The 12,428-nt window shown below is 45.9% G+C and overlaps 1 protein-coding gene across 1 annotated transcript; it reads right to left on the reverse strand.

Annotated features, from left to right (window-relative positions):
- Window positions 1-1,928: 1,928 nt before the first annotated feature.
- Window positions 1,929-7,973, reverse strand: LOC115129836 (guanine nucleotide-binding protein G(I)/G(S)/G(O) subunit gamma-7-like). Its single transcript, XM_065018860.1, has 4 exons — window positions 7,868-7,973; window positions 5,364-6,095; window positions 5,009-5,116; window positions 1,929-3,218 (listed from the first exon to the last, which is right to left on the reverse strand). Exons 3-4 carry the CDS (start codon window positions 5,087-5,089, stop codon window positions 3,093-3,095), a joined length of 207 nt encoding a protein of 68 aa, XP_064874932.1. The 5' UTR covers window positions 5,090-5,116; window positions 5,364-6,095; window positions 7,868-7,973; the 3' UTR covers window positions 1,929-3,092.
- Window positions 7,974-12,428: the final 4,455 nt, after the last annotated feature.

The raw sequence follows: 12,428 nt of genomic DNA on the forward strand, positions 1-12,428 counted from the left end.
TTCTTAACAGTAAAGTATTTAACTGTAAAATATGAACAGTGTGCAAGAAAACATGAGTTATGGCACATCAGAGCGACCAGATACAAAAAAATAGGTATTACATTTCCTTCATAATCTATAACTGATCATTCACAATTAATCAAGGCAAAAACATACGGTAACGCTTGACTTTACAGTCCTGTCCCAGCCGGAAGGAACACATTGTGGTAACAATGGGGACTTTCAACCTGGGACCAAATAGTCCTCGCTTGCAACGAAACACATGTTTTTACCATGTTATTTATAAGCAAATACCAAGTTAAAGGAGACTGTAAAACAAAGTGTTACCAGAGATACATACTGTATATGCATACACAGGAGATAAATAAAACACAATGATGAGTCCAGGTAAAACTGACCTGAGATCAGTGTCTAGGGGCAGAATTTTGTTTTAGGGTTCTAGCGTTCTGCTCTGGGTAAGACCTATGATCAGATTCCATTCCCCAAATCCTGACATAATCTTTAGGGGGAGAAAACTTGAAACTGACCTAGATCAGCTATAGTGAATGATGTGGGAATGGGAGCACCACAAGACTTCCATTCTAGAGCTTTGTGTCCTCTTTTAAGACTGTTCACTCAAATACTCTCAACTATTCTTAAGTCTAGGGCTAGAATGTTGTTCCTGACCATGTGACTTGACCAGGTAAAACTCCTGGTCCTAACCAGCATACAACACAATACACCACAACAAGGCAAACCATCAATCAACCAATCAATCAAACAACCAATCAATCAAAATAACCGTCAGTGGAATGAATGAATTAAGAAATAACAATATTCTCCCTCAGATAATCACTTTTAAAAGACATTAGGAAACTGTGTGTGTGTCTGTCTGTGTGCGTGTGAGAGAGAGACAGTGATTTAATGGTTCAAGTTTGTTTCTCACAGTGCTGTGCCTGTGTATAAGAAGCTATGCTATGAGTACGGACACCCCATTTGGTCACTAGGGGATTGTGTGTGTGTGTGTGGTGTGTGTGTGTGTGTGTGAACCTGCCTCAAGCTGAATGAGGAAACAGACAAAATTCTGACAGAAGGGAAACATTTACGCAAAAATTGAACATCCACAGAAAAGATTCTGCAACAGGCTGACATTCAATTAAAGCGCATTTTGTTTTTTTTGGGGTGGAAAAAGTTTAATGCACTTTGATTGATTTCTGGCCTAGGTTTTATCTTACAAACACTGTACAGTTCGATAATAATACTCGACTGACCTGCTTCCATTTAGAAAGAAACTCAAACCAAACCCAAAACAGCTACTCTCAAAACGTATCACTTCTGCACTTAAAGAAAGTTTATACACTTTTGTTTGTATTTTCTCTAGTGTCTTTTACATTTTTTACAATCAAGTTTGGTTTGGGAGTAGAGGAATAGGACTGTGGAGGTGGGGACACGGGACACCACTTTGTAATTCACTCTTGTTCCTCAATAGAACACACGATGAGCCAATAAGCAAAGCCCAAGAATTGATGCTTGCTCTCATTGTCAGAACTAGTGATGTATCTAACCACTGATATAGGATCAGATATTTGTACACTCCCCTTATGGTTCAAGTTAAGATTGGGGATGATAATATGATCCTAGATCTGTGGTTAAGGTAAACTTTTGCCTCAAGGGTAAGTTAAGGAGTGAATGGAAACCTACAGTATCTGCTAACTGTATGGCAATAAATTCACAAAATATTGAAACGATAAGTAATTAAAAAACATATATATATACTTCTGGGGTTAAAAACTTGAACAGTTAGCCTCTCAGTACTCAAGATAGAAGTTTCATTAGGCTGCGTTTACACAGGCAGCTAAATTCTGATCTTTTGCCCAATTATTGGGAAAAAGAGCTGATCTGATTGGCCAAAAGACCAATTAGTGGACAAAGATCCTATCCTATGCCTATGTAAACGCAGCCTTTTAGACAGATCTAGCATCAGATTACCCTCTCTAAATCCTACCCTTTACCATTAGAGGGAAAACACAAGACTGATCTTAGATCAGTATATAGGGGCAACTTACTCCACAAGTCGACACAGCTGGAGTTTTGGCCGATAGAAAACCCACTGACGAAGAAATCAAAACCAAAGCAGTAACACTGTTGATCGATAACCGTCGCTAGAGTGGGAGTGTATGTGGCCTATGCTTTAGCTCAGTGGGCTAACACAGTCTTGTGGCATTGCAGATGATCCGGGTTTAAACACAGTGGGTACATATGCAGCATGTACCAACCTGCTCAGTGTTTACAATGCTATGTTCACAAAAACACAATGTCTTGTGGAAACACTGACATTACCGTTGACCCAAGGTTTCAGGAAGGGGCCATCCCCATTGTGATACTTAGCAAGTCAGTGGCAAGTCAGCCACTATATGGCTAACAAACACACCGTGTATAGCCACGGTGCTTTAGTGATGGGTAACCATGCCTGAGACCTGAAGACTTATATTAACTTCCACGGCTAATGGCTAGGCTTTAGCTGAGAGGGCTAACACAGCTTGTATCACACGAACGACCCAGGTTTTACACCAGATTGGTCACACCTAAACCCCCACCTCAACAGATACTGCTATCAATCAATCGATTAATCAATGAATCAATAAATCCTTGATTCACTAAAATACATGCTATACATCAGCCTATAACTTCATGTAGGCGACTGTGGATTCCTATTAAGATTATTGTCCTAATCCCTTTTTGAAGTAAATCTGTCATCTCCACTTGAGTGTCACTATCTCTGTGGGTGAGTCAGTAACCAGTATCAGTTAGGGCTGCATGTTAGTGCAGGCTTACCCTCAGCACCACAGAGACACAACTCAGGGCTAATATCACTAACGTGGCAATGTGGTCTGTAAACACAGACACCGCCCCCTAGCTGTGGCTATTGAGTATGGCGCTTTTCCAGAGTGGCTATTTCGTTTCTCTCTGTGTGTGTGTGTGTGTGTGTGTGTATGTGTTGTATGTATAGCTTGACAGAGCTGGGCCTTGTTGGCTGTTGCAGAGTCAGCCAGTGGGAGTGTGTGTGTGGGCAGAGGTGTGTGTGTGTCTGATGTGCAGAGATGAGTGTGCAGCTATAGGATGATGCAGGGTTTCTTGTCTTTGAAAGGGTTTTCTGACGTTGGGATGCCAACGAGGAGCGGGTCGTTACGGGCGTGCTGCTCACAGTAACTCATCAGGTCTGCCGCTGCCTTAGACACCTGGGGAGAGAGAGGGGGAGAGGGGGGGTAGAGGGAGAGAAGGGGGATAGGGTGAGAGGATGAGTGGAGAGAGAAAGGAGGCAGGGAGAGGGAAATTGGGATGCTTTGGCAACAGTGGACTGATCCTTACAGTGGATTGCTCCTTACAGTGGATTGCTCCTTACATTGGACTGATCCTTACAGTGGACTGATCCTTACAGTGGACTGATCCTTACAGTGGACTGATCCTTACAGTGGATTGCTCCTTACAGTGGACTGCTCCTTACAGTGGATTGCTCCTTACAGTGGACTGATCCTTACAGTGGATTGCTCCTTACAGTGGACTGATCCTTACAGTGGATTGCTCCTTACAGTGGACTGATCCTTACAGTGGACTGATCCTTACAGTGGACTGATCCTTACAGTGGATTGCTCCTTACAGTGGACTGATCCTTACAGTGGACTGATCCTTACAGTGGACTGATCCTTACAGTGGACTGATCCTTACAGTGGACTGATCCTTACAGTGGATTGCTCCTTACAGTGGACTGATCCTTACAGTGGATTGCTCCTTACAGTGGACTGATCCTTACAGTGGACTGATCCTTACAGTGGATTGCTCCTTACAGTGGATTGCTCCTTACAGTGGACTGCTCCTTACAGTGGACTGCTCCTTACAGTGGATTGCTCCTTACAGTGGACTGCTCCTTACAGTGGACTGCTCCTTACAGTGGATTGCTCCTTACGATGGATTGCTCCTTACGGTGGATTGCTCCTTACAGTGGATTGCTCCTTACGGTTGATTGCTCCTTACAGTGGATTGCTCCTTACAGTGGATTGCTCCTTTACGGTGGATTGCTCCTTACAGTGGACTGATCCTTACAGTGGACTGCTCCTTACAGTGGATTGCTCCTTACAGTGGACTTATCCTTACAGTGGATTGCTCCTTACAGTGGACTGCTCCTTACAGTGGATTGCTCTTACAGTGGATTGCTCCTTACAGTGAATAGCTTCTTACAGTGGACATCACCTTACAGTGGTTTGCTTCTTACAGTGGACATCACCTTACAGTGGTTTGCTTCTTACAGTGGACATCACCTTACAATGGATTGCTTCTTACAGTGGACATCACCTTACAATGGATTGCTTCTTACAGTGGATTGCTTCCTACAGTGGACTGATCCTTACAGTGGATTGCTTCTTACAGTGGATTGCTTCTTACAGTGGTTTGCTTCTTAAAAGTGGATTGATCCTTACAGTGGACTGATCCTTACAGTGGACTGATCCTTACAGTGGATTGAATCTTACAGTTGATTGCTTCTTACAGTGGACTGATCCTTACAGTGGATTGCTTCTTACAGTGGATTGCTCTTACAGTGGATTGCTCCTTACAGTGGATTGCATCTTACAGTGGCTGATCCTTACAGTGGATTGCTCTTACAGTGGATTGCTCCTTACAGTGGATTGCTTCTTACAGTGGCTGATCCTTACAGTGGATTGCTTCTTACAGTGGATTGCTCCTTACAGTGGATTGCTTCTTACAGTTGATTGCTCCTTACAGTGGATTGCTTCTTACAGTGGCTGATCCTTACAGTGGATTGCTTCTTACAGTTGATTGCTCCTTACAGTGGATTGCTTCTTACAGTTGATTGCTCCTTACAGTGGATTGCTCCTTACAGTGAACTGATCCTTACAGTGGATTGCTCCTTACAGTGGATTGCTTCTTACAGTGTGTTGCTCGTTACAGTGGACTGATCCTTACAGTGGATTGCTCCTTACATGCTAATAAAAACCTTAGCGTTGACACACACCTTAATACGTTCGATCCCTGCCTCGATCCTCAGTTGTTCCACCAGTTTCCTGGCCTGCGCGATGTTGTTATTGGTTGACATCCTGATCCATCAATACACACACCCCCACTATGGAGAGGGGGAGGGGAGAAGAGAAGGGGGAGAGAAAGAAATCATTTAAAAGCAGCTTTATACTGCCCTCATGTGGTTTTCTGCTACAGTCATCGTGTTTTTTCCCCCCTCAGGCTTGAATGTACATTTACTGTCCTAAATCACACACACACACACACACACACACACACACACACACACACACACACACACACACACACACACACACACACACACACACACACACACACACACAAACACACACCTGGCGGATGGTGTGCAGATCGGAGGGCCAGTCTGCACCAAGGGCCAGACAGGTGTGTGTTGGGTTGGTAGCCAGGTGTACCAGGTAGGGCAGGTGTGTGTTGGGTTGGTAGACAGGTGTACCAGGTAGGGCAGGTGTGTGTGCAGGGGAAGGACTGACGAGGTGAGTTGGGTCACTCAGCTGGACAGGAGTGGTTGTGACCTCAGGTCAGATGGACAGGAGTGGTTGTGATCTCAGGTCAGATGGACAGGAGTGGTTGTGACCTCAGGTCAGATGGTCAGGAGTGGTTGTGACCTCAGGTCAGATGGACAGGAGTGGTTGTGACCTCAGGTCAGATGGACAGGAGTGGTTGTGACCTCAGGTCAGATGGTCAGGAGTGGTTGTGACCTCAGGTCAGATGGACAGGAGTGGTTGTGACCTCAGGTCAGATGGTCAGGAGTGGTTGTGATCTCAGGTCAGATGGTCAGGAGTGGTTGTGACCTCAGGTCAGATGGTCAGGAGTGGTTGTGACCTCAGGTCAGATGGTCAGGAGTGGTTGTGACCTCAGGTCAGATGGTCAGGAGTGGTTGTGACCTCAGGTCAGATGGTCAGGAGTGGTTGTGACCTCAGGTCAGATGGTCAGGAGTGGTTGTGACCTCAGGTCAGATGGTCAGGAGTGGTTGTGACCTCAGGTCAGATGGTCAGGAGTGGTTGTGATCTCAGGTCAGATGGTCAGCTGTAAACCTTCACCTCCTGCAGAGTAGAAGTTTCACATTATTAATATCACATGCACAGTACAGTGAAATAACTTTCTTGCAGACTCAAAACCCAACAATGCGATAATCAATAATAACAATGTAATATTAGAAAAAAAAACACATGAGAAATAAGAAGAAATATGGAGAACACAATAAGTAAGTAAACATACTTTATACAGGGTCAGTTCCAATACCATATTTACAATGAGCAGGGATACTGGAGTGATGAAGGTACTGTAGATTTAACATTTGGTGACTATTATGTTACAGTCATATACACGTTTCAACTACATAGTAATTTCTAACTGTCTTTGATTGTGTGTGTCATGTGCTAGAAAGTTCCCATAGTTTCAATACATTCATGTTGTCACAGGGCTGTAGAATAAAGTACCGTACCAAACTATTCACCAGAAAATATGTGCCTCTCCCTCCCTCTTTCTCTCTCTTTCTCGCTCACTCTCTCTCTCTTTCTCACTCTCTCTCTCACTCTCTCTCTCTCAGGAGTCCTGCTGTGATTACTCTACTGTGGAGGACCTTGAGATTAATGGTTCTAATTAGGGCTGTGTGTGTGTGTGTGTGTGTGTGTGAGAGAGAGAGAGAGAGAGAGAGAGAGAGAGAGAGAGAGAGAGAGAGAACATTATGTATGAGCTACTAACTATATATAAAGTTTGACAGTTTAAAGGCAGTAAATGTGCATGATAAAATGTAAGGCATGCAAAGAAAACGGTCATACATGCTGTCATATCCGTTAAAACGTTTCAGAAACGTTAGGCCTTATGGCCCGCCTGTTAACACAGAGCTAATTTCATACGCCTGTTGATGTTCCAACTAGTTTCAAACTTTCCTAACGAGGGTATATTCTCTCATTCCCAGACAAAGGGTAAGTGACCTGAAGCATTGTTTGACTGCCTATATGATTTATGTTTCGACACTCCGAATTATATCCAGGCCTATAGGCCAAAGAATAGCCAGTTATAAACAGTATCGTCGAGTCTTGTGCAGTGTGCTAGTATAGACCATCACATTAGTAGGCTAACATGATTAGACAATACACGGTATTGATTTGACGGTATTTATCAGTTCATGGCAATTCCACTGGTAGGCAAATGAAATGGCTGAGCATCCAATATGGACCCTATAGCTGACGCGACACGCGTAAATTCCCAACAATGGACTACATGGGTCTCTGTGTGTGTGTGTGTGTGTTGTCCCTGCATGCCTGTCAGCCTGTTCTGTCGATTTAAAACAGAATGCGGGCATTTTGACGGGTGAAACAGTGTCCTATTCCTCGGCCACGCGCGCACACGCACGTATAGGCCTACTACGGTAATAGGCCTACTGCATAGTCGAATCTCAGCCGGAGAATAGGTTGTTGACATGTCGTTAGAATGCTTATGGGCGCTATTCGCCTGTTGGAAATAATGCATGTCTTGCAAATAGCCTATTATGAAAATTTGACACTTCCCTCAATAAAACATCCAGCTGTTTAGACATCGCTGCTTCCCTCTGATCTGTCAGCTACAGCGTGCGCTACCGACGTTTTGATAACGTTTCTCCCACAGACCCTGTCCCCCAGTTTCTCTCCTCCCCACCCTCTCTCTCCGCCCTGCCTTGGGAAACCCGAATTCATGACTCTCTCTTCCCCATAAACGCTGCTTTTCCATGACCAAAATCGGGAAGGCAAGAGCACATAAACCGCAAATAAGTACACGGTTCTGTAAAGAGGTGATATAAACAGATAAAATAGAGTGATATTTCCCAACTCACCTCCGAATGCGCTGTATTCTTGATTTAAAGGGGCAGTTTCGTCGGTTACACAGTCCGTTCGTTCAATCTCGGTTTTTACCGAATCAAACGCCACCCCCTCTGTTGGCTAGCGGTGTCTGTCCACCCTATTCCCCTCCCTCCCTTACTCCGTCACTTCTGACAGCCAGCTAGCGCTCTCATAACAAATGGGTTGATTCAGAGCATAAAGCATGAAGTTGCACTTAGACGTCTATCTAGGTTCAGTTTAGCGTTTTTCCCACCGATGGTTAAGGTTAGAATTGGGGAGGATGAACAGATCCTAGATCAGTGGTTACGGGAGTTCAATAAGATGGCCCTTGTTCCAAATCGAAAACCAATCGGTATTGTACAATTGCATAAACATTTAGATTGTGGTGCTTTATGTAGAACTATCGAACATCAGATATTCATGTAAGTATTTTCTCTTTGACGTCGTTATGTGCCCAGAGTGTGAGCTGCTTTCAATGTATCCGCATCTGGACACCGAATTGATACAGTATCAAGCAGCAGGGTGCAGTAACACATATACACTCAGGGAGGCGCCCGTACGCAATGTTATTTACAAAGAGAAATGACACTTCATTCCGACTGATATACAAGCAACTTACTAGGCCTAGTTGGTAGACAGAAAATCTCTGCCGTATTTTCACCTAAAGTGAAAACACACAGACAGACAGACAGACAGACAGACAGACAGACAGACAGACAGACAGACACAAATACACGCATCTCTGCAGGCCCAGTTTTCCCCTACAGTGGCAGTCTATAGTCATTCCCCACCAGAGAGCTAAAAATAGCAGGGAGAGGTGAGAGAGAGAGAAAGGGAGGGAGAGAATGAGAGAGCAAGGGAGGGAGGGAGAAAGAGAGAGGGAGGGAGGGAGGGAGGGAGGGAGGGAGAGGGAGAGAGCATTTACCGCATTGGCCTCATTTCTACTGAAGTATGAAATTATGCTGATGGTACATTTAGCTTTCATTTCCTCTCCTTTGATGTCTCTCTCTCCTTTCTCTTTTTCCCTCCATCTTTCGTCCATCTCTCTCTCTCATTCCTCTCTTTCTCCCCTCCCTCCCTCTGTCTCTCTCTCCCTCCCTCTTGCTCACCCCTCTCCCCTCCCTCTCTCCCTCTCCATCTCTCTCTGATGTGAGCAGCAGCAGCAGTATCAAATGTAGCTGAAGCACTAACACAAACTACAGAACATTGCAGTACGCTCAGTACTGAATTGGAATTCTCACAGTACCATTTGGATTCTAGATCAGTACTGAATTGGAATTCTCACAGTACCATTTGGATTCTAGATCAGTACTGAATTGGAATTCTCACAGTACCATTTGGATTCTAGATCAGTACTGAATTGGAATTCTCACAGTACCATTTGGATTCTAGATCAGTACTGAATTGGAATTCTCACAGTACCATTTGGATTCTAGATCAGTACTGAATTGGAATTCTCACAGTACCATTTGGATTCTAGATCAGTACTGAATTGGAATTCTCACAGTAACATTTGGATTCTAGATCAGTACTGAATTGGAATTCTCACAGTACCATTTGGATTCTAGATCAGTACTGAATTGGAATTCTCACAGTACCATTTGGATTCTAGATCAGTTTAGCAGTATATGAGCATGTAACAGAGGTCATTTGGTGAACCAAACTCAGGTGAACACAGTTGTGTGGCACGCAGATGACCCGGCATTAAACCCAGTTGGTCAAAAGACTAAGGACTGTATTTCCGTTAAATCAGCTGGGTTTAAAATCCTCCCCATCACCCTGAACTGTTACTAGTCAGTAGCCCCCAGTAGGTGCTAAAATGATGTGATGTTATCTAAGAGCATTGTCATGGTTATGTGTTGAAACCACAATGGCCATAGTCTCTCTATACAATATATGACTCATGAGTGGTGACCAAAGGGACATATAGACACTCTCTCTCTCTGACTCTCTCTCTCCCTGTTCTCTCTTCCCACCACTCTCTGACTCTCTCGCTCTCTCTCTGACTCTCGCTCTCTCTCTGACTCTCGCTCTCTCTCTCTCTCTGACTCTCTCTCCCTGTTCTCTCTTCCCACCGCTCTCTGACTCTCTCTCTCCCTGTTCTCTCTTCCCACCGCTCTCTGACTCTCTCTCTCCCTGTTCTCTCTTCCCACCGCTCTCTGACTCTCTCTCTCCCTGTTCTCTCTTCCCACCGCTCTCTGACTCTCTCTCTCCCTGTTCTCTCTTCCCACCGCTCTCTGACTCTCTCGCTCTCTCTCTGACTCTCGCTCTCTCTCTGACTCTCTCTCTCTCTCGCTGACTCTCTCTCTCCCTGTTCTCTCTTCCCACCGCTCTCTGACTCTCTCTCTCCCTGTTCTCTCTTCCCACCGCTCTCTGACTCTCTCTCTCCCTGTTCTCTCTTCCCACCGCTCTCTGACTCTCTCTCTCCCTGTTCTCTCTTCCCACCGCTCTCTGACTCTCTCTCTCCCTGTTCTCTCTTCCCACCGCTCTCTGACTCTCTCTCCCTGTTCTCTCTTCCCACCGCTCTCTGACTCTCTCTCTCCCTGTTCTCTCTTCCCACCGCTCTCTGACTCTCTCTCTCCCTGTTCTCTCTTCCCACCGCTCTCTGACTCTCTCTCTCCCTGTTCTCTCTTCCCACCGCTCTCTGACTCTCTCGCTCTCTCTCTGACTCTCGCTCTCTCTCTGACTCTCTCTCTCTCTCTGACTCTCTCTCTCCCTGTTCTCTCTTCCCACCACTCTCTGACTCTCTCTCTCCCTGTTCTCTCTTCCCACCGCTCTCTGACTCTCTCTTTCCCTGTTCTCTCTTCCCACCGCTCTCTGACTCTCTCGCTCTCTCTCTGACTCTCGCTCTCTCTCTGACTCTCTCTCTCTCTCTCTGACTCTCTCTCTCCCTGTTCTCTCTTCCCACCGCTCTCTGACTCTCTCTCTCCCTGTTCTCTCTTCCCACCGCTCTCTGACTCTCTCTCTCCCTGTTCTCTCTTCCCACCGCTCTCTGACTCTCTCTCTCCCTGTTCTCTCTTCCCACCGCTCTCTGACTCTCTCTCTCTCCCTGTTCTCTCTTCCCACCGCTCTCTGACTCTCTCTCTCCCTGTTCTCTCTTCCCACCGCTCTCTGACTCTCTCTCTCCCTGTTCTCTCTTCCCACCGCTCTCTGACTCTCTCTCGCCCTGTTCTCTCTTCCCACCGCTCTCTGACTCTCTCTCTCTCTCTCTCTCTGACTCTCGCTCTCTCTCTGACTCTCTCTCTCTCTCTGACTCTCTCTCTCCCTGTTCTCTCTTCCCACCGCTCTCTGACTCTCTCTCTCCCTGTTCTCTCTTCCCACCGCTCTCTGACTCTCTCTCTCCCCGTTCTCTCTTCCCACCGCTCTCTGACTCTCTCTCTCCCTGTTCTCTCTTCCCACCGCTCTCTGACTCTCTCTCTCCCTGTTCTCTCTTCCCACCGCTCTCTGACTCTCTCTCTCCCTGTTCTCTCTTCCCACCGCTCTCTGACTCTCTCGCTCTCTCTCTGACTCTCGCTCTCTCTCTGACTCTCTCTCTCTCTCTCTGACTCTCTCTCTCCCTGTTCTCTCTTCCCACCACTCTCTGACTCTCTCTCTCCCTGTTCTCTCTTCCCACCGCTCTCTGACTCATAGAGCCTGTGAGAAACTCCTCTCCATGAGATGGCTGTTAACTTCATTATACCCTGGGCCGGGTGTGTGTGTTGTTTGTTTTATAGTCTCTATGTTAAAACAGGGTCTACTGTGTTTGTGTTTTTGATTATGTTAAAACAGTGTTGATGGGTGTTGTATGTAAACAGCATTATGTCAGAGATGTTAGTGGCTAATTAGTTACACTTACACAAAGATGGCATCAAGAGTGTGTTTGTGTAACCCCAGAGGCACGTGAAGTGTGTGTGTCGCCCTCATTAAGATCCTACAGAGGGCAGCTAACGTCAGGTCTCCTCACATTACAGCCTGACACACACACTCTGCCTAGAAGATCTACGGTTGTCGTAACGCATCACCTGGGTCACACCACATTCTGACGCGGCAACCGTAGCCGTCACTGGGTCGCCATAGCAACCACATTGGGTGAAGAATCCTCAAGCAGATAGAGAAAGAGAGAATGTGCTTTGCTTTGCAGGCATGCTGTCAGGGAGTGGAGAACAGTATGACACAGTATGAGGCTGCAAGCTGTTGTCATGGTGCCTTCAAGACAACTGGGATCTCTGAAAAGAAACAAGCTCTAATTGGGAAAAATCGTGATGTCAGTGATCTTCAGGTCAGAGAAGTCGGGGCTCTAAGATGGATGCCAGAGTTTGACTTGTAATTCTGAGTTGGATGTCCTTTCCAAATTATTTTTCGCCATTCAGAGTTCTTTAATTTGGTCTTTTTTTGGAGAGGGGGGTGGGGGGTCTTGCATGCATCAAAATCAGAAGTCGGAGACTTACTAGTTCCGAGTTGTGTTGAGCGCACCATCAGTCAACGTAACCGACCTGGTATCAAACCCGGTTATCTATACCAGGGTTTCCTATACTCGGTCCTATACACCCCCGGGTGCACATTTTGTTTTTTGCC

Source organism: Oncorhynchus nerka, linkage group LG5 (genome assembly GCF_034236695.1).
Source record: "Oncorhynchus nerka isolate Pitt River linkage group LG5, Oner_Uvic_2.0, whole genome shotgun sequence".
NCBI lineage: Eukaryota > Metazoa > Chordata > Actinopteri > Salmoniformes > Salmonidae > Oncorhynchus > Oncorhynchus nerka.

What these genes read in the sequence shown, in the direction of transcription:
- LOC115129836 (XM_065018860.1), bottom strand. Translation starts at nt 5,089, where the DNA reads ATGTCAACCAATAACAACATCGCGCAGGCCAGGAAACTGGTGGAACAA. An exon ending in CAGGGATCGAACGTATTAAG is followed by an intron (nt 3,219 to 5,008) that starts GTGTGTGTCAAC and finishes CTCTCTCCCCAG; the next exon opens with GTGTCTAAGGCAGCGGCAGA.